General features: G+C 35.9%; 1 protein-coding gene across 19 annotated transcripts in view; it reads left to right on the forward strand.

Moving 5' to 3' along the window:
* Positions 1-21,812, forward strand: part of NFASC (neurofascin) — a 181,823-nt gene extending 160,011 nt beyond the window's left edge. For 14 of the 19 annotated variants that reach the window (XM_081947820.1, XM_081947818.1, XM_081947819.1 and 11 more), the window contains 4 exons: positions 10,340-10,471; positions 12,065-12,134; positions 17,445-17,456; positions 20,082-21,812. In XM_081947820.1, the coding sequence (XP_081803946.1) occupies positions 10,340-10,471; positions 12,065-12,134; positions 17,445-17,456; positions 20,082-20,313 (446 nt within the window). In that variant the 3' untranslated portion in view covers positions 20,314-21,812. Of the gene's footprint in view, positions 1-10,339; positions 10,472-12,064; positions 12,135-17,444; positions 17,457-20,081 lie in introns of those variants that run through there. The other 5 variants (XM_081947821.1, XM_081947811.1, XM_081947812.1 and 2 more) reach the window with 2 other exon arrangements.
* The last annotated feature ends 1,449 nt before the right edge of the window (positions 21,813-23,261 follow it).

Genomic DNA, 23,261 nt, shown 5'->3' on the forward strand with positions numbered 1-23,261 from the left:
TGCATGTGCTTATACAACTATTGGCAGTTATGTTCCAGAATATTTATTTTAAAAAAGGATTGTGTTTGGCTATTACAAAATGATGGCTCGGAGATCCACAGAAATATGCTGCATGTTCATACTTACACATGGTCATAAATTGTCATCTAAGAACTGTAGCAATTTACATTTGCAGAATATTGCCTTGTATCACCTGTTCATATCACTAAACGCTTTGTAGGATTGCTTTCACATTGTTCCCATCTTCTAAAATTGTCATGTGTTTCCTCATTGTTAGAGAGTATATAGACATATCATTACAACATATTTTGTGTTGTATTTTCTATTTCCTTATATGCTTCAGTTCTTCTCTGAATTGTACAAGGTGGGAAGGGATTAACAATGCAATGCTATCTACACAATATGAGATGACAGAATTGTTTTGTGGCTTCTCTGAGCTATTTTGCTGTTAGTCAAAGTTTCTACTTTGCATTTCACTATACCAAAAATGCAGGAAAAGTAATAATTATAACTGTATTTGGACAATAGGAAAAGTAATAATTATAACTGTATTTGGACAATAGGAAAAGTAATAATTATAACTGTATTTGGACAATAGGAAAAGTAATAATTATAACTGTATTTGGACAATAGGAAAAGTAATAATTATAACTGTATTTGGACAATAGGAAAAGTAATAATTATAACTGTATTTGGGAAATAGAAGCTGGCTGATCTTAAACTGTGCTTTTGAGTAATAAAACTACAATCAACAAAACTAAGTTCTTCTGTAGATGGTTCCTAGTGCTATCTTTGTAAATAATAATTTTATTAAAGAGTACAAATATATCAATGAAAACTAATAGAAACTCCAAAAAGATAAGAACAAAAGTTCAGGGGAAAATAAAAATATAAATAACTTTCCCCTTGTCACACCAAGTATAAAAGCTTGTTTTGACAATTCATCTTCTTCTCTTGAAAAATAAGACATCCCTTCATCCTGTATCTCATATCTTTGTTTATAAACAACTCTTAAAACCTTGTCATTGTATCATAATCACAAAAGTTCATTAAGGGATACCAGAAATAACCACACAACTATTTTAAATTCAATCTCAGAACCTATTTCATGATATTGTTTTCTACATCTCATCCTTTATCTATTTTTTTAAAAATCCCCAAACCTCATAATTAAATAATAGTTAATCAAAATTCATTAAAGATTACCAAGAAAAAAAAACACATTAGTCAAATAGAATTCAAATATAAAATAAACTCTTTTTCCCATATCTCATCTCTTCTAGAAGCAAGACCTTAGAACATTGTCATTCAGTCCTAATCAGTAAAGATCCAATAATGGTAGTCACAGATAAGAAGATATATATTTTACCTTGATTAAATAAACCAACTTATTTTTCTTATTTTTATACATACACACACACACACACACACACACGCACACACATATATATTCATATATACATATACATGTATATATACTCTGTCTTTTAGTTTTAGAACCCTCAAATAATGTCCTGGAACTTGATTTCTTATTTATTTTCTTTGCCTCTTCTAAAAAAAATTGAGAAGTTTAACTGATCTGTTTCTTAAAGCTTGATTTATTTTCATTTTTGCTTTGTCTCTTGTCACAAAATCCTTCAAATTTTTATTAGGGCTCTTTTGTACATCTAGTATATCCAAATCTACATTTAAATCTGTTTCAGACATATCTAATAAAGCTCCTATTACATCACATCATTTATATTCCTTTTATCAATGGTAGCAGATATTTTTAAAATTAATTTCTGAAACCATTGTTCCCAAATATCATTAAATGCACTTGGGGTTGAAATATTTTGCTCCACTATTGGCAAGTAATTTGTTTCTCCTTTAAATGCAATCTTTAGTTCTTTCTGAATCCCTCTAGTGTCTAAGCATTCAAGTCTTATCTTGTTATGCTTCTATTTTTAGAATTTGAAAACCCATTTTCCACAGAAAGGATTCATAGAATTAATTTTAAAGTCTTATTTCACATCTATCTGGATCCTTACTTCATTTAAATGTTCCCACAACCAACACTCTAATCCTTTGCTGTTTACCCCAAAATGTTTTTTTCTGAGTCTTTAACTTGGTATTTATAAATCTTTTCAGTACAGATTGAGGGAGACTCACCCAGTGAATATCATAATTTCAAGGGTTCTCAATATATTAAAAACTGAGGGTGGGAAGATGAGGATTGGTCAAACGTAAAGTCCTTAGACGCTACATTATGCTTGTGAGCCTCTTGAAATCCCTTGACTTTCAGTTGCATGACACCTAAACAACCCCAGAAACATTGGTTTCTACCATCTATGTATGAGTTGTAGCTGTTGAGAATACATATGGGCAATCTCTCCTTCTCCAGAGACCCTTGGATCCAGCATCCAGATGCTAATTCAGCCATAATGTCTCCTCTGTTCAAGGACATCCATTCACCATTTCTTCTCTGGAAGTGACTCTAATATTAGCAATCAAAAGTTATGCTTCATTTTTCCAGTCTTTCTTTGCTATACAGATTTGTTCTGTTTAGAAAAAAATACAAGAAGCAATTGAAATATAGAAGGATTAGAAATTGTAGAATTATAAAGTTAGAAGGATCCATTCTGCTGTTGAATCCAACCTCATACTCATAGGGTTTAAAACAAGCTTAAACAAGACTTCTACCTGACTAGCTCCAATACAGTGTGAAAAAATTGTTTTTGTACTTTTATTAATTCCTTAGTAGAATTTTGAACTGTAGGTCTCATCCTGGTATAGAAATATCATAGAAAGAATGATCTTTTGGTGCTAAGAGCTAAAACTCTAAGACTTGCTCAAAATATTTTACTGGCATATGAACAGAATCAAACATGCAAGGCCTACATTGAGTAAATAATTTGTGCCCTTAACATTTGGCATAATCACCTAATACATCTTTGAAAGGAGACTCCGTAATTCCCAAGGATTATAGCATACACAATTGTTAGCATAAATGTGAAAAGCCAAAATACTGGGTGCTGCAATGTTGCTTTCAAGAATCAGATTTTGGAAAGGCAAAGCTACCTCTCACTTGCAGATAATTCTCTGCCTACCTGCCTGCTTGTCTTTCCTTTTTAGGGGGAAAGGGCAAATATTCATTTTAAGGGTCATAAAGAGGTAGCTTAAACTTTGGAATTTAGCCCATTCTTTTTTTATAGTACCACTTGGATACTATCTGCATAAAGAAAAATCAGAGCTTGCCAGAACAAAATAAAAGACTTTGAATTCTTCATTATGCAATGATGGATATCCAGGATTTAATCCTCTGATGTTTCGCAAATGACTTCTGAATCACGTGGTTTTAGTGCCCTCCTGTCTTTTTCCTCGCTTTCTGGTAAAATACATCTGACATGAGTACAGCCAGTCCCTGTCATGCATCCTTCACACCTGCGACAAGAAAGCACTGCTCATTTTTCTTTTCTTTTTAAAAATCTCATCCATAATGTACACTCTTTTCTTTGCTAGCAGTACCAATGCACTGGAGTCAGAAATAAATGAGAGTAGAACAACTCAGTGTTACAGAAATATAGCTGGAAATGGAAATAACACAGTCTTCTCTGATTTATAAATATAATGATAAAGATATAAAAAGACATAGGGTTTTGACAATGTCTTAATAACCTATATTATATATGGTGCAAAGAATGATTGATTGTGTCGCTGTATTGGCTTCATATGTTTTTTCTTTAAAAATCTATGTTGTAGTAGGAAGAATATATTTCAATTTATACTCCTTCAGAACTAGCATGATACTATTTTCAAAATTATATCATAGATTGCTGTTTTATACAACACGTTGATTTATTGCTAGCTAACCTCAGATTATTTGTTATGCATTTAATTTTGGATTGAGGCTTTCAAAACTGCAGGAGGGATTGGAAAGTGGATTGTAAACTCCAGTGACCGAAAGTGACTTGAATGTCTCATAATAAAATTGTTGAAACTTATAGTTTTCCAATGGGCAATTTCCTGTCAGTATATTTGCAGCCCAGGATATTGCTTTGATCATATTTTTGAAAAGAAAGAAATGAAAATGCTTTGTTTGCTCAGATGAAGACAATGTGAGCTTGGAATTTTTCCACCAATCTTAATTTTTACTCTGGTGGTATATAATTCTGGTCATGCCCCCTAAAAACATCTATGTGTTAGCTAAGATGTTCATGCTGTTTTTTGCTAACAGTTTTTGAAAATACATTCAATCATGGCAATACATAGATATTGAGTCATCAGTAATAATATTGTGTACAGGATTAGGAGAAGAGGTTGAAGCATGGTACCATTTTCTGATAGTAATATAGAACTTCCTTCCTTCCTTCCTTCCTTCATTCATTCATGCCATCTCACCTAAAAGTGACTCTAGGCAGCTTACAATCAAACACTAATATAATATATTAAAACTTCAAAACCATAAATAGTAACATTACATTTGATTCAAAATTGACAAAGATGGGAAGCAAGGGGGGCAAAATGCCCACAGGGAAGAATAGCACACCCCCACTGGGGCCCCAGGCCAAGTCTTCAGAACTTTTTGGAAGGTCAAAAGGGTGGGTGTGTTCCAGAAGGTAGGAGTCATGGCACATGAGGCTCTTCTGGACCCAGCCAACCAGAATTACTTGACCAAAGAAGTCCATTGCAGGTCCTTTTATTGGCATTGGTGGGATGGGTCAATCCCATTGAGGTGACACAATTCCTCAGATAACCTGGACGCATGCCATGACCTTCAGTCAATTTAGGTAGAGCTCATTCTAAAGTTTACTCTGTAGCAGTGTTGTCAATCTTACTTCACTACACAGGACCACTAAGCAGTGATTTTCTTACTTGTAGGAGATCTCTCTGACATTGGGACTGCTTATGATCTGAGAGAAGAATTAATGTCTGCTCTGGTTTTAGGATGTTTAAATAATATTCATTCATTCCAGATAGGAATAAATTACTATACTTACTATATTTTGATTATAAAGTATTTGTTCTGTTTAACTGGTCTTATCTAACTGATCCTTTCTTCCCATTGTACTAAAAATACATACCATGTTGCACTGTCTGTGGCTTTGTTTTGATCTGTATCACAATATTACTCTAAAAATAAAGGGATTTTTTCCTTCATCTCTGTCCCCAAAATAGCTAAAGCAAGCTGTTCTGAAGATAGGATTGGTGAGAATCACAAGGCTGGTCAATCAATAAATCATAGTGAAATAGAGCAGCTGCACTGTGCAGGGTTTTGTGAATATGCTGAGGGAAATATTTCATTGTTGCAACAGCACTTTTTCTTTTTTGCTTTATCTGGTTCTTTGGCTTATCTGAACTGTTAACCTTGAGTCTCTTAAGATTAATTATTTCACTTGAAAGCTTTTCTATACTTGCATCATTAACAAAATCAACTTTGATTCCCAAACCTTTAGAATGATTTTGTATTCCCTTCTTCCCTGTTCTGTAGATTCAGTTAGCCTAATGCAAGCGATTAATAACATACTCCTTCCATTAGATGAATTGCATCAGTTCAAAGTTCCCTTTGTCCCATATTGTTACAGCTTTTAACAGGAAATGGTTCTGTACAGTATATTCACTGCCAGTAGAACCACTGAAAATGTCAAAAATTAAAGGCCAGGAGATGCCCCTGACATTTGGGGGGGGGGTGATTTGACGGGAAAGCATCCTGTAGTAAACTAGATGCAGATGTTTTTTTTTCATTTCTGTTTCATTGACAACAGAACATTAGTTTCTTCTTTTATATCAAATGAGGCAATAATTTATCCTGCCTGCTCAGATGTTGTATCCACACAGCAGCCTTCTTATCACAACTGAGCAGTCTCTTAATCACAGTGGCCAGAAATGGAATTTAGGGCTTTTGAAAGCAAAGCACACGGTATACACACCTGTAGCCAACTTATAGAGTAGGAGGCAGGAGAAAGTATAGGGAGTGGAAAAAATGTATATATCCCACTACCCATTTGAAGTGTGAAATATTAAGGATGGACCTTTTTGCAGTTGAGAGCTAGATAATAACTGAGATCATTAAGGCAGGCTGGAAACATGGACAGATCTAGAGGTTAGAATTAGATTCTTATTCTCCTCGTCTAGGCCTGTAAAATTAATATATTGAATTAGATAAAGCTGGAGATAATAAGCTGAAACAAGGACGAACCACTTTGCTGACCAGTCAGAGGAACACATAAAGTAGTCTTTTTTTTTCAAGTAATGTTATTTCATTATAAGATGAGAATAATACATTTTCCCCTATTTTTAAAGATTTAACTTACCTAAGCCATCATAATGTTAACAATGTCCAGTAGCCAATAAAATTACTAAACTGAGTACAGTAGTAATTATGCTACTGGACATTGTTAACATTATGATGGCTTAGGTAAGTTAAATCTTTAAAAATAGGGGAAAATATCAATGTTAAATTTTATTTTTAGAACATTAATAAACTTAAGGTTGCTTGAATTGTACAATTGAAGCTAAGCATGGCATTCATAGACAAATGCAAAATGCATTAAATTATTTTATTATATTAAAAAGGTTTCCATTTTCTAATGCTTAATACTAAGGTCTTCACTGTACTGTTAATTATTATTGTTTATAAATTTTCAAAAAAGGAAAAGGAAAAGGAAAAATGCTGCTTGGGCAGTAGATAAGTGTTTTGAGTTTTGATTCCCCTTTCTTTATACACCAGCTGATTTGCAATATTTATAAACATTTAGACCCTCTTAGAATCCGTAGTGTTAGTGTTTGTATTTGCTTTGCTTCTTGCTTCATCGTGTATATGGAAACCATTCTTGATTGAATTTGGTTAAACTTCTGTTGCAAATATATGCTGTTTGTTTTGTCGTCAGCCCATATTGTTGAAATTTAAGATCCCAATTAAATATAATTTAGGTTTTTTTCCCAATATTGGTTATTCTTGCTGCTGTGAACATATAGTTCAATAAATTATGTTTCTTGTTAATATATTCTGAAATTATACCTACTTAAAACACTGATTTAATTTAAAATTTAATTTCTAACATCTCTATATGGAACTATGTACCAGTATAACTTTCCAATAATTTTGAGAGTTTTTTTACATGCCCAGAAATGAATAAATTGTTCTTATTCTTGGCCTAACCAGAAGTTTCATTGCCATCTAATTGGAGATGTCTAGGACTGTTAAGATTGACTCACAATATCCTTTGACAGCTGCTAGAATCGTAACTATCCAACCAGGTTCACCCAATAGCAACATTACCTACTTCGGCTGTCTCTATTGCTATATAAACCAAAGAAAACCCATGTTTTGGAGAACTATCTCACCTGTTAAACCTAGAATGCCTATTATATCATGTTTAGTTTAAAAGGTTATTAAAATAACTATTTTTCTAGTTTGAAACTTCAGAGACTGGACGTATATTTATTATGTACTGGTAGTAGTATGTTATGATGATTGTGGTGGTTTTCCAGAATTGAAGAAAATCTGAAGATGATTTTATGTGAAGATAGGAAATCATATAACATGTACATGGCATATGTGGATTGAGTTAAAAGCAAGTGGCCTCTGGGATATTTGCATTCCTCCTGTAATCAAACTCTTATTGTTAGCAAGTATTACAGAACTTAGCACTTAAAGTAAGTAAGCCCAGAGAGAGTGTAAAAAGGTCTGCTAGCTATCTATGTAGACTTCATTACAATATTGGCAGGACTTCAGTTCTGTATGGCTGCAATAATCTTCCATTAGTGCTATTTGTGATATTTTTAATTTATTGTAGATATTTTGAAAGCTGCTTATATGTGTTACTTCCTACTGGTGTTCTGATGAAGCCATTAGGTTCTGGACTAATAGCACAATTCTAGTTTAATTCATGAGGAAGAAAAATACTCATTGATTTTCATGTCATGAATTCAACCATTAAGGCTTTTCACAATTTGTTCCAAGTGAGTCATCCCTGCGGTAATGCTTTCATACAACCTTGATGAGTTGTCCTTTTTCATGAAGCTTGAAAATGCACTATTTTGTTTTAAAGTGCTCTTTATTTTAGAAATCTCACATTGTCTTTGCCCAAGAACATTAAGTGCTACAGAAAGTAGGAATTGATAGTTCCTGTTTATACAGTTTATAAGACTGTACTTAATTATTCCTGTTACTTACTATTTAACAGACTACTTAGAAAATTCATTGTGGATAGTATTTCATTAAGTGGATTTATGTCTTCATTTTTCATGTGAAACAATTCACAAATAAACTCAAATTACTTGTTATCAGCTTTCTTTGCACCACACTGAAAATATCTATAAGGAATATCATAGATTAGTAAAAGTTTACTCTACAGAATATCTTATTATAGGGAAGTACAAACAATCTCATTTTATCAAATCCTTGACCCCTTAGCTAATCTGCCAGGATAAAAATCCTCACACATATGCTCCACCAGGAAGAACAAAAATAGCCCCCCTCCTTTTTTTCAGCACGTGCCCTATTCAGTTAGTTCTCAGGTTGCTGGGGGTGCTGCCACAGCCATAATTTTGGGGACTTGTCCAACTTCAAATGGTCACTGAACTAGTTGTCATAATTTGAAGACTCACCTATATAAGATTGCACAAGTTTGTTTCTGAAATGATGCAAAGCCATTATCTAAAGGCATCCCTATTTTGCTTCAAATTCCTGTCCTGGATCTTTGATCCATTCATATTGTAATCTAACTAAATCCTACCATTTCAGTTCCGATTAAAGGATTTTCCTCCTTTTAGCATCTTGGAAAATATTTTGTTGGATACAGAGCAATTTGTAATGTAGCTACTTTAAGAATAATGAGATAAATGATAACTAATTCTCCTGTACATCAAGATGCTGGCTATGTTAAAGGCATATGGCTATGTTAAAGACATGAATATACTTTGGAAGTTATATTAGCTTTGAGCTCAAAAAGCTCAGATGAATGTAAAAATAAGTGACTGCAAGGGGGGGGGGAGAAATTCAGCATGATGACATTGTCATGCAACTACCACAGTTTCCATGCTCATGTCAGAGTATGTGTGACGCAAGTACGTAAAGGCTGCATTCCCATTGCAATAACATCTTCATTTGTTCCCACTGATTGTAAAGATTGTAGAATTGTGTAACTTCTCAAGGTGACAAACCACAATGCAGTGGCATGCTTATTCCCTTTTAATATAAATGGGATAGTAATATAAAATAGTATTAGTGAAATAATTCAGCAGTGGGTGATCAGCATCCTGTAGTACATCTGGCAAGTCCTGTTATCGTGACGGCTTTCTCATACCAATGGAGCGGTGCCAGTCATTTCTGTACTAGTGGGAATTGGCAGTCCCGTGCAGATTGCTTACCCCCGGCCATTACACTGATACATTGGGTCTGGGAAGTCAATAAGAGCTACAGAGAAAAATGAATCGCATGCAATTGCCTCACAAGGGAACATTGGTTTATCTTAGGCTTCTATTCCCTGTGGTTTCAATGCCCTCTTTTAAAACATAGATTTTTCTCTTCCAATAATATAGCAGTCATTATATTGGAATGGAGTGGGCAGAGCAAATGGAACAGTAGTAGAAAAAGAGGTAGAATCTTCCACTACTGTCAGGAATTATTCTGCAGGGATAAATCTTTCTAGAGTTTCGCCAATATTTTTGAATTTCTGTAACATTGTGGTGGCAATTGAATCTTAATGATTTGATATTAAACTTGACCAAAATTGCAAGATGAAAGAGCACAACCTGGTTGTTCAAGTGCTACAAGGGATTTCTTCTGATTCTGATCCCACTTAACAATATTCAGGGAACTGAATGATGTGTTGGAATGATTTTTTATTATTATTTAAACAATTACAAATAATTTTATTATTATTTATTTCATCTATGTACTGGATAAAACTAAGCCGCCTTGTGGAGAACTTCACAGCCTCTTTTGAGGTATCAAAGACATTTTGCTTTTCTGTAAAGAGAGATCAATTCTGTTATCCGGCTGTTTTAGGTTTGTTTTTTTCTTGCTTCCTCTTTATATATCCTTCCTTGGTTGGCCAAGTTTGTACATGTTCCTCTTCCCCAATTTTTCATCATTGTTGGAATGAATATAGACTATGGTTCCTAGACATTAGCTTGTGATACAGTGTCCTACAGAGTAAAATCTTGTGCACACAGACATACGCATGCCGATCACGCAAACTGGAGGAACGTGGTTATTGAGGACATCAGTCCTAAAATATGAACATTGGGAATCAATGGCACTGGATCAAATAACTCTAGCTTGGTAATTTATCACTACAGTGTGGATTGGTTCTATTCTATTAATTGTTCTTCTTTCAACTCCTTCAAATAGCCTATACTAAGAATCAAGGGGACATTGCAACGCAGGGCTGGTTTATTGGACTGATGTGTGCCATCGCTCTCCTGGTCCTGATTTTGCTGATAGTTTGCTTTATTAAGAGGAGCAGAGGAGGAAAGTATCCAGGTAAGAGAAATAGCTGTCGTTGATATAATGCTCTTCGTTTGATTTATTTCAAAATATATAATTCAGAATCTAATTAATTTTTCTAATCTGAAAGCACTAGAAAGATTTATTCCCAGAACCACTGAACAACTGGGACACTAAAAAAGAATTAATGTTATCAAAGCAGGGTAAAGGGGATTTCTTGCTAGATAGGGATGCTTTGTTTCATTATTTACATTAAGATTTGATTGAATTTATGACGGTTATAAAACTCTTAGCTTATTTTCTGAGAAAGTATTATTATCGTGTCCTCCCTTTGGGAAAGGAATCCTTCCTTTTCATCTCTGTCTTTGAGTTGAATTAATCATTTTAACTACTCTTTTCATTCTTTTATATTTGGTATCAACCTTTAGCACCTTAAGTAGGTAGCTTTCTTGCTTTTCATTTCTTTGTTTATTTGGAAATCATTTTTAAGGTTTACCAAGTCGTAATAATAATTCTGGATGGCATATAAATTAAAAATACATCCAATACAATAAGCAAGACAAACATAGGAATGGACAATATATTCAGACAAAAAGCACAGATCCCTTAAGCATATATCCCCCTAATCTATTACCTAGGGCAGTGATGGCGAACCTTTCTGGCATCGAGTGCCCAAACCAGAACCTGTGTGCATGTGTGTACACTGGGGCACCGGAAACCCAAAGACCAGCTGGGCAGTGCGTGCATGCCTGTTTTTTGGCCGTTTTTCCAGCTGTTTGCCAGTGCTCCGTCCCCTACAAAGACCAGCTGGCCAGCCCTCATGTGTACATGGAAACAGAAGAGCAGCTGGCAACGGCACACGTGCCCACAGAGAGAATTCTGCATGCCATCTCTGGCACACGTGCCATAAGTTTGCCATCATGGACCTAGGGAAAGAAACAGATCTTCAGTACCCATTTTTAAAAACAGTAGGGTAGGGCTAGGACTAGCAAACTTCCAGGGTGATATTATTAGAAAGGATAAGCTCTGCAATGGAGGGGAGTTGCCTTCTAGGTCACATCAGATAATTTAATGATGGAACCTGGAACTTGTCTAACCGTTGGACAAAAACAATGAGAGATAGGGGTCCATCAGATAGCCCACTCCTTTACCACGAAGGGCTTCCTAGGTCACAACCAGCATCTTGACTTGATCCAGAAATCATTGCAACTTACACAACAGAGGTATTACATCGAAGAACTGAGTTACACCCGTAACTGCTTGAGTTGCACCATTCTGGGCCAAAAACAGCCCCTTAGATAGCACACTGCAGTATAGTCAGGATACACATTGAAATAATACTTAAATACAATATTAAAATAATACTAAATAAAAATATATTTATATGGGAAAAGGTCATAATAGTATACATCTCCCTTTTCTGAAAGTTGAATAAGATTCTTATGATGTGGAAATTGCATAGCATTCATTGCTCAATAGCATTCTACTGTACACATGAAACATCACTGCTCATCTGGAAAGATATGTATGTATGTATGTATGTATGTATGTATGTATGTATGTACGTACAAAATATGCAGATTGGATCAATGCTTTTGAGTGTTTAATTGTTTACATATATCTTCCCAGTGCGAGCAAATAAAGATGTGCCCCTCGATCCTGATGATCAGAAGGTAGATAATGGATCGTTTGATTACAGGTATGATTCTCACTCAAGGCATTTGCTATCTGCTTGCCATTGCGAGTAACTCCTTTCTCATTTCATTTTCATGAATTTACATTTTACTTCTCTTTATCCTTCCAGTGTTGCTTAAACTCTCTACCAAAAATCTATGTATTTAAAAAATATATAAATGAAATCAGCATTTTTAAAGATCATTCATTGAAGACTTTGAGTGAAAGATATGTAGGCATACATATAAACACATGCATACACATAGAGACGTATCTCTGCACATGAGAACCATCCTCATGAAGGATGGAATTCCTCTAGACTGAGTCATCTAAACATACATGAAATATAATCTTTCATTGTCTGACTCAATAGTGTAGTTCCAATAATTTTGTATCATCTGATTTATCTATACAAGTAGATCGGTTCCAATTCCTTTTGAAATCTGAAAGGAAAACACAGTGTTCTTCATGAGAATTTAATCATTTTTGAATGTTGAATGATGAGCTCTCTTGAGTGGAGATCATTATATCAGATAAGAAAGGTAGGCACTGTGGGAGAGTTAGCAATTTCCAGAATCGTCTTTGGTCTAGTGCAAAAACAAGACATGAGTAAAAACATATGCCTCCTCCTCCTAGTGCACCCCCAGAAATGGGAAGAATAAACAGCGAGTAAGTCATTTCTTAGGAAGAATAAGCCTACATTTCTAAAAATCAGTGAGAAGCTTCATATTTTTTTATTTACTGAAGGATATGTTGATAGCCTCTATGAACCCACTAAATTTTTCTGACAATTACAGTGTTATAACTTCCAATACCATTGCTACTTCATGTAAATCAAAGGCATCTTTTTAAGGACCACAGCCACTTTTTCTCTTGATTTTTCAAAGCAAAAGTGTGTTCTTTGGCTGTTCACAGATGGGTCCTGCATTCAAGGTTTACATTTGTTTCACCTTTACTTCCAAGGAACTGAAACAGGTAACACTGCTACCACTTGCTAAATTAACCATATGTTGTGAGCCTGTGTAACTTGGCACTTCAGTCCCTTGCTTGCTATTAAAACAAGCAAACAAGCAAACAAAAAGAAATGTCCAGCTATTCTAAAACTGTACGATGATTTATTCAAAACACAATTGCTCTCCTCCCAAATTCTTTTATTTTACAGCTAACAAGAATAAAGGTGATAAAAAGGCTTTATTAAAATTGCAGTGCAAGGTCTGGCATTATGTATATAAGAGCCATGGTTGCACAGTGGTTGGAATGCAGTACTGCAAGCTAACTCACTGCTTACTCCAGGAGTTTGATTCTGACCGGCTCAAGGTTTACTCAGCCTTCCATCCTTCCAAGGTCAGCAAAATGAGGACCCAGATTGTTGGGGGCAATAGGCTGACTCTATAAACCACTTAGAGGGGGCTGTAAAGCACTGTGAAATGGTATATAAGTCTAAGTGCTATTGCTATATGAAGCTGTTTGGAGGATTGACTATAGGACTTTGAAAAAAGAGCAATGTGTAAATCTTGTAGTGCCAAATCACATTAATTAAACCGCTTGGTTAATTTGATAGCAGAGGTGGGTTCCTACCGGTTCATACAGGTTCGGCCGAACCGGTAGTGGTATGCCAGCCTGGGTCGCAGAACCAGCAACGACCCAGGTTAGCCACACCCCCGAACCGGTTCCCTGGTTGCCATCACTGACACCATCTTTTTGGGGAGTTCTGCGCATGCGCAGAACAATTTCCATTGAACTGCGCATGCGTGCGCAGTGCACATCCAGCGCACGAGCGAACTGACAGTAACGCCGGCTACAACCCACCCCTGTTTGATAGCTATGTGTTTTAAGCATCAGAGTTGCTCTAATAATAGCCATTCCAAACTTGTTCCCTTCCAGAGTTGTTTTTAAACATTGTGGTCACAATTTAAAAAAAAAACATTAATTATGATTCAGAATTCTTCAAGCTACTCAAAGCAAAATGAAAAGCAATTTGGGTTCATTTAGTAGATTGAATAAATGTGTTTCTTGGACAATACCATATACCATTTATGAATTATCAAGACCGAAGTATACTCTAGTATTTTTAGTTAACTTGAAAAACACTATCTTGACTCCTGAGATGTGAACAAATGAACGTTGCAAGGATAATGTTATATTATTGCAAAGAACACCTTAGGATGAAGAGTGGGTAAAGATACCACTCGTCAAAAATGTTGACCCTGAGATGAATCCTCATTTTTGAAGACATATTTAGCACTGTGAATACTGTTTCATGCTCCTCAATCTCAATTGCTGATAGGAAATCTTTGTAGTTATGATTTGCTTGTTTTTTAATTGTTTTAATTGTAATATTTATTAGGATGTTTTTAACTCTTTATATCATGCAAACCACCAACAGCTAATTGGGTTACAACATGATATTAATGGAATCATTAAGTAAAATTTCTACATTAATATGAACAGCACCCATTGTTTCTTTTTTCTTTTTTACTGTGGGAAAAAAGCCTAGAGCTGAATATGGTTGTGTTATTCTGCTGATGGAAACATATTATTAAAACCTACATTTTCCCTATACATATCCCAAATCTACTACAGGGCAGTCAAAGGCTTCCTGGTATCAGAATTGCACGGGACAAAATATGAGAGTAAAGGAAGGTCCCATTTCACCAGCAGAAGAACTCTGATTTAACAATCTCCTTTGCAAAACATAGTTAAACCTGAAGCAATGTTATCTTGCTTCTTTAAAAAAAAAAAAGAACGATTGAAGCATTCTTGAAAAAAATGCATGTGGATAAAGTAGAACACCAAATGTGCTTTCTCAAGAGGCAACTGAACTTCCTTGTTTTTTTCTTTGAAGACATTTTGCTTCTCATCCAAGAAGCTTCTTCAGCTCTGACTGGATGGTGTTGCAATGGAAGGATTTATATTCCTTGCAGGTAGCTGGTCATTTACATTCTTTTTAGAGAGTCGTTGAGGCCACTTGGATTTTTGTCTGTGCACATCTCCACAACACAGTCTTTCAGCAGTTCTAAAGAGGCTCCACACTCATTTGCACTACTCAGATAATCCTGAGTACACAGACAAAAATGCAAATGGCCTCAACAACTCTCTAAAACAGGGATGTCAAATTCATGGCATCACATGACGTCTCACAACTTTTTTTCCCTAAACCAGGCATGGGCATGGCAAGTGCATGATGCATACAGCCTGCAGGCCAGGAGTTTGACACCCCTGATATAATGTAAATGACCAGCTGCCTGCAAGGAATATAAATCCTTCCATTCCAACACCATCCAGTCAGAGCTGAAGAAGCTTCTTGGATGAGAAGCAAAATGTCTTCAAAGAAAAAACAAGGAAGTTCAGTTGCCTCTTGAAAAATCACTTTTGGGACAACCATGACCTGGATGACTGAGAATCTCCATAGACATTTAGAACATTGCAGCTTCATTTTATATCAGAATAAATCTTGGGTCACTGACATTGAACCAATTCCCAACATTTAGGACTGCCTGTGTTGACTGATTACTAAAGTATTCTTGTGATTGTTTTTGTTTGTCCTGATTATTAGGAAACTATCTTTAACAGTAAAATCTGGGCTGAGTTGAATATTCATCTATAGAAGTGAACAGGCTGAATCATTTTATTTTACAAATATTAGTTTTTTATTTGTGCAAGAGACAAAAGCTATGATATCAAATATTATACTTTCTTCCACTGGCGCCCTAGAAAGAAGGTTTTTTGTTATTTTTTTTCCCCACAAACCATGGCTGCACAACTTAATGCAGGATGTTAAAGAACTGACAAATCACATAAGAAGTCAGAATAAAAGAGAAAATGATTAGCTGACAGAGAAATGTGACTAATTAAGATTCATAGTCATTGAGATGTGACAGATAGCTTTTGAAAGTGAACAGGATATAAGCTGGCATGGTTTCTTTATTTGTTCTCTTCCTAATTCACTGAAATATGCCTGACACACTCTGATCATGTCCTTCAGAGCTGTAAAAGCGCATGCATAGAGCATGCCAATGGCCACAGGCTATAATTAAGAGATATACTGTCATTTCTTTCTACTCTGCTGCCAGACTTATAGTCTCCTTACAAGAGGAATAAGCTATAAAGTCTTTAGCCATTAATAGTGTTCATTCTACTAAACATCTGACTTGAGAAAGAGAGAGAGTAAAGGAAAACAACTAAAACCTTACACCGATTGTATTTGTTCAATCTTCCTTCTCCCTTCACTCTTCATGTTTTAATACAGTCTATCTCTACCAGGCTCCAAATCAGCTTTATCCTGGAATTTTCAGTTGCGGTACCAATTTCAAGTCACAGAAAATAGGAGGATTACTTTCTACAAGGCCTGGTGATAGGGAAACCAGAACTTTAGCAACGCTTATTAAAAGCCAGAAGACTTATTTTCACCCAATCTCTTTTGTTCCTTGAATGTTGGCAAGTGATTTCATATGAATTCACATAGTACTTCTGCACTCGAGTGATTTTTGTGACTACTTTCTGGCACCTACAGATTTTCTGAAGATGGGAATATTCTGATAAGATCTGCTGCTTAATTTTCAGCACCCTTCCTCCTCATAATGCTAATCAGCCCTGTTTTCTTCAAAGGAGAGTCTGTCTAGACTAGAGCTCAATGAAAATGTTCTAAAAAACAACTAATGTGCTTTTTTCCTGTTTCCCACTATTTCTATATGAACAAATTTCTATGTAAATATACAAAAAGGGAGGGGGGCTTTCCCCTCTAGATCTATGATATCTACTTCTCCCCTCATCTAAAACTCCATGTACGAAACTCCAGCCCATAATTCTTTTTCTTCCTCCTTCCTCTTTGGAGCATTTTCATCTAAGGCTGAGACCTTTCCTGGAGACATATTTTTTGCAAGACCATGCTTTAAATTTTTATATCTCTGAAAGAGTGTGACTGATTAAACCCTTCAGACATATAGTGGCTTGTTTAGTTGGACTAAATGGCTAAAATGAGAGGATGTCTGGAGTGGCAATGAGAGCTTGCCACCATGGCTCAGCTTTGAGGGTGACTACCTAGGAAGGGAGGAGGGAGTATCATTGACATTTATCAACAAGTAGTTCCTTTTTTATGTCATTGCACACAATTAGCAGTTTGTGTTTTAAATTGGCTTTCATTTGGTACTTTAAGATGCTTAGCCCTTCCAGAAAGTAATAACTATTACTATTGCTATTATTTATTTGGCGTTGATCCCTAAACTTCAAGCCTATCTTATTTTGCTCTCTGATCAGGTTCTTTTTGCTTCTCTCCTTGTTTTATTTTCATCTGTTCTTGTACTTTTCATCTTATCCTTCTACATGGACCATGAAGGTCTCTTGAAAGGTAGGAATGACCCAAACCCTTGCACACACTTTCTTTCAGCACTTCTAAGCATATCTAATCTCTAACTCCCTTCCATGTTTCCATTCCAACACTTTTCATCTAACAGATTAAAAAGAAATTTCTTTCTTATTCTGAGATTCAGGTGTCCCGTGTCCATAGAGTTGCATTCTGATTGTAGATTCAGACCAAATACCATGTCCAATGGCATTGCAGTGGCCCTAGCTTCATTCCTTTTTCTTGACTAATATTTATATGTGCAGCGTGAAACTGCACAATTGAATAGTGATTACTGTCATGAAAAAGGGTCTACTGGGTTACAGGCTTTTGAGTAGTTCCATATTATCTGGTAAGCTACTGGTATGATATGGCCTTCATATTTTAAAAACAATTATAACTGATTTCACTTACTGGGCGCTAAAACGAAAGAAGTGTGGTCAAGAAGAAGTCAATAGTTTCAGAAGTTCAGATTGAAGATCTTTCACTCACAAATTATTCCTTCCAATGTAATGCAACTCTTGAACATGATGCTCCTAAACTAATTTCACTTGTGGCTTGGTTGACTATATTTAATATATTAAATAAGCTGCAAGATTTATCTAATAAGCACATTGTATTTGTGCGTTAAAGGCTGAATTCAGTTATTTTCCTAATGTATTAACAAGGCAATATGGTTACTTGTTTGGCTTGCAATCCAGAGATCCATGTGTAGAACATCAGAGTATTTACGGCATGTCAAACAGCATTTCTTACATCTGCTTTTCAATAGCAGTCCTCTAAAACAAGAACAAGATGACTTTATGGGAGAAGACCAAAACAAAAAACACTTCATACAGCATACACTGCTGTGTGGTTCTCTGGAATCCTGCCTTTGGGGTATCAAAATAGGAAATCCCTTGAAAACTTTACTGCCATTAAATATGGAGGGGGCAAATTTTCATTGCAATTACATTTTATTAAAATACTTATTTTAACTTAAAAACAAATATATCTAGCATCTGTGGCTTTTGCTGTTCTTGTCTTTATGTCTTCTTATAACGCTAACCCATTCTGCCTCAAAGCTCCTCTTGCTCAAGTTCAATTACTTCCCAAACCCTGATAATGAAATTAACTTGTGCCATTACAAGCATGTTAATTCCCGTTTGCGAAACATGAGATTTACAGTTTTCTAAGATATTCAGAAGCAGCATGTACGCACTTTTCAACATGGGCTCCTTCCAGAAGGAAAATAAATTCCTCTTCTCATTGCAATAAAGAACGTTGTACCTGGGACTGCAAGTAACCTAGAATGATCATCTGTTGGGAATTCAGACCACATCAGAGCTTGCAAGATGCAACTTTCAATATTATAGAACAGATCTATTGGACATAATATGATGAGAAAAAGCAATGAAATGGCAATACTGGAAACCAAAGTCATTTGGGATATTAGTATACCTATTAATATTTGCACAACTTGCAAACAATTAAAAGAATACATCTCACATGAATATCCAGTAAAGCCTTTCAGCACTTCAGACTTAAAGACAAAAAGTGTTACAGAGTGCAGGGGTGTTGGTCATACCTCTGGAAGAGAGAAATTGCATGGATATGGCATCAGTCTGCAACTCTGAAAGTAACCATATATTTTCCTGAGATTGTGTGGTGCCTGCAGAGGACAGCTATACTACCCTGAGGAAAATGTAGCTGCTTTAAAGTGTTGCAGAGAAGTGCTGTTCACACTTCTGTATACTTTAAAGTGTATTTTGGCAATCAAATCCAAACTTCACTGTCCTCAGGACTCGTAACTATCAACAAGACTTAGTCCTGTGAGATTCTTTCATCTTTTTAAAAAAAACTCAAAATAGTTAACCCATTTTACAAATTTTGCAGAAGCTTTCTTGAGGTGGCAAAGAGAAATGTTATTATATGTCAATTAAAGGTAAACATTCCCTTAAGTTGAGCTTGCTTGCTATTTATTAATGCAATTTTCCTGGTGTCAATATGATCATCATTTGTCTTTGCCATTTTTTTTCCAAATTTCCAATTTAGCCCCTACAGATCTGAGCTTTTCTGGTAGTGTCCCGGTGTACAATTAATAATATTTGATTTAAGACGTTGCTTTTTTTTTCCCTTCTTTTTTTTAAAAAATCAAGCCTGCATCATTTTTTAAAAAATTGCTTTCATATGAAATGGCCAAAATAAATCTTAAAAAAGATTTTTGTCCTCTTTAGATCTGCTGAAAGACTTTCATTTAAATTGTCAGTGGGTGCACTTTGGACAAAGTGTATCTTTGATGAAATGGGATTTATATAAACTAGAAGGCTCAGAACTGTGATATATTATTTTCCAATTTGGCTTGCTAATTTTTGCTTTTGGTTCTTCAGGATGATTTTCCTTATCATAACATTGAGGGACTTCCTTCTCCTAATTTATGTAGGTTCTTTGAGAAATGTTACTTTTTGCCCCTAAATTTTTCCACGCATCTGTATTTACAAAGATGTCACCATATTTTCCTAGATCTTTATGCACAATTGTTGCCTTTTTGTGTATCATCACTCAGACATTGCTTTCAAATTCTAATATTATGCTTTCCTTTTAAACCACATTTTCTCATTTCTGATTCTCTCCTTTTCCTTTTAATGCCAGTGATGAAGACAACAAGCCACTGCAAGGCAGTCAGACATCTTTAGATGGCACAATAAAGCAACAAGAAAGTGATGACAGCTTGGTGGACTATGGAGAAGGAGGTGAAGGACAGTTCAATGAAGATGGCTCCTTTATTGGCCAGTACACAGTTAAGAAGGACAAAGATGAGACAGAAGGCAATGAGAGCTCAGAAGCCACATCACCAGTAAATGCTATCTATTCCCTGGCATAACACTATATATTGAAGCAACAGCAGCTAAATAAAGAAATAAGTTGATATGGGTCAGCAGAGTCACCATCAACAAAAGAAAGCAATCAGGGTAGGGCAACAAAGGCCAAACACACAAACCCGACCAGTGCCATCATCTCTTTAGCAAACGGCATAGATGCACTGACTGCTGAAGTGATCACACTGCAGCTGAAATCTGAGCTAAACCCACCAGAGACCAGCTGAACAGCAGAATGCAGAGATTCTGTGCCCCAGGCTTCAGAACTTGGACTGAAATAAACATCCCTCTATACCCCCTTTGTCTGATTTGTGAGATAATGCAATTTCCTTCATTAATAATGTATACAGCTGACTTGGGGAGGGGGATCCTTTTTTTTAAGGATTTGATGTTGTCCTCAGAAAAAGAAATGTCTGAACATGGGGGGGAAACTCGAGCAGGGAGTGGTGATTTTAAAAAGCTGAGCACATTATGGCACGCCCCTTTGCTAAAACAGCATGAAAAACCACATTGCAGAATCAGTTATTGATTTAAATGATGAACTGTTTTATAAACAGGAACTTTTCTGAACATGTACTTCTATTGGAGATCATTGTAGACAGGCCCTAGCCTATGCTTTTCACTAAGCAAGGTATATGCTGCTTCTTCCTGTGAGATAAAATGGTTCCATAATAGGCTTCAGTGTGAAGGCTATCATATGGGAAAGGCAGGATTGGTTGCATTGACTGAAGATCTCACTTTTAGCTCTGTATTTCAATTTCTGCTTCCCGTAGAAACGACAATATGAAGTTGTGCTCTACCCATGCTATCAAAGAGTTTAATGGAAAAGTTGTATCTCTGTCAAAAAAAAAAAAAAGCAAGAATAGGAAAACAGGATTGGATGGCTGTTTTTCAGAAAAGAATTATTGGAGAAAATTTGTTGTTAATTTTTATTAAAAACAGCCATTCCTCACAATGCGTGCACATGGTATTAATTACCATCTCCAAATCCTGCATGTAACAGGAAAGGGAACAAAGGGAACCAGAGAAGATCAGCCAGTCTGGGCTTTCCTACTGCTAATTAAAAGAGGAAAGCAGTCCCCTACTAAAACAAAAAAAAAGTAACCTGCAAGTCTATGAAAAATTATGGGATTTCCTGGATGTATATGTTTGATGCAAAAGTACATATGCACATAGAATAAATCCCAAATGAATCCACCTGTCTCTACTTTGCATTTTCAAGGTGAAACAGTCTCTGATACATGTTGGGACACCTCTTTGCTCATGCCCCTTCGGTCAGCCTAAAGGCACTCTTTCCATTGCTAAATAAGCAGCAGCATGGAACTCACATTCTATTAGTTGCACATCAAAGACACTCTCAAGTCAAGCTAATTTCCTAACCTGCAATAACCCTGTTTTCCCCAGATGCAGATTCTATTGTGACATTATTCTTCCATATATGCCTTAAACAGCTTCATGTGTTCCCTGAAGCTTAATAAACTATGAATATTTACCTATAGATTAAGCCCTTTGTGTGATGGTCTGTAATCTGTCCATGCATTTTAAAACAAGACTATTACAGCTTGGCAGAATAAGAAAGTAGCATGGATAGCAATAGAAGTTAGAGATTTACAATATACTGTGTTTTTTTGCGCAATCTAGTACGTCTTCTCTTTATGCCCTACATTTTTCAAACCAAAGGTATTTAAAAGAAGCAATTTGGCTCCTACTAACAGTTGCATAGCTGGAAAATAACATTTAGGATAATTTTGAAGATCTGCCTAGTTATCATGCTCAAATGTAAACACAATACGGGTGTGTGTTTCAACTGATTTACTGTAGAAGGAGTTTTGCTAACATGCATAAATCTCAAGAAGCCAACAGTTTAGCAGACTTCATAAAATACTGCCATATTTTTTAATAAATTGAAAACCAACTAAATGAAAAAATTTATGCAGCCAGTCTGTATCGTCTAATGAAAAGGCAACAAAATGAAGTCTTTTTGGTGCATCAAGTTAGGCTCCTACCCTTCAAAAATGGCATAGAATAGTGCTAATTTCAAACACTGAATTGACTATGCCTCCTTGAAAAGGCAGGCTATATCAGGGGTGTCCAAACTTGGGAACTTTAAGACTTGAGGACTTCAACTCCCAGAATTCCCCAGCCAGCTATGCTGGCTGGGGAATTCTGGAAGTTGAAGTCCACAAGTCTTAAAGTTCCCAAGTTTGGACACCCCTGGGCTATATGATATACAGGTAGTCCTCAACTTGCAATCACAATTGAGCCCAACATTTATGTTGTTAAATGAGACATTTGGTAAGTGAGTTCTGCCCTGTTTTACAACCTTTCTTGCCACCGTTGTTAAGTGAATCACTATAGTTGATAAATTAGTAAGCCAGTTGTTAAGTGAATCGAGTTTCCCCCAATGGTTTTGTTTGAAGGTGGCGAAAGGAGATCACAAGATCTTGGGACACAGCAATGGTCATAAACTAGTTGCCAAGCATCTGAATTTTGATCACATGATCAGGAGGATGCTGCAAAGGTCGTAACTGAAAAATGATCATATTATTCGGTACTGTTTAACTTTCAATGGTCACTAAACAAATGGTTGTAAGTCCAGGACTACCTGTACTTAGTGAATGGTAGACAGAACTGGTTCCCAGTTAATGTTTGTGTCTTTGTTGTTGTTGTTGTTATTTTTGGTGTTTTTTTTTTTTGCTTTAGAGTCAGTGTTGACTCCTGGAGGCAACCTGGACAAGGTTCTGAAGTCTTCTGGGCAAGATTTTGGAAGTGGTTTAGAAGCCTTTTTTCCAAGGGCTGAGAGAGGGTGACCTGCCCAAAGTCACACAGCTGACTTTGTGCCTAAGGCAGGACTCCCAGTTTCTAGCATGGTACCTTAACCACTACACTAACTGGCCGTCTTTGTATCTATAGCTTCATAGTAAATGTGATTTTATTCTTTCCAACTCAATAG

Source organism: Natrix helvetica (genome assembly GCF_964273705.1).
Source record: "Natrix helvetica genome assembly, chromosome: 3".
NCBI lineage: Eukaryota > Metazoa > Chordata > Lepidosauria > Squamata > Natricidae > Natrix > Natrix helvetica.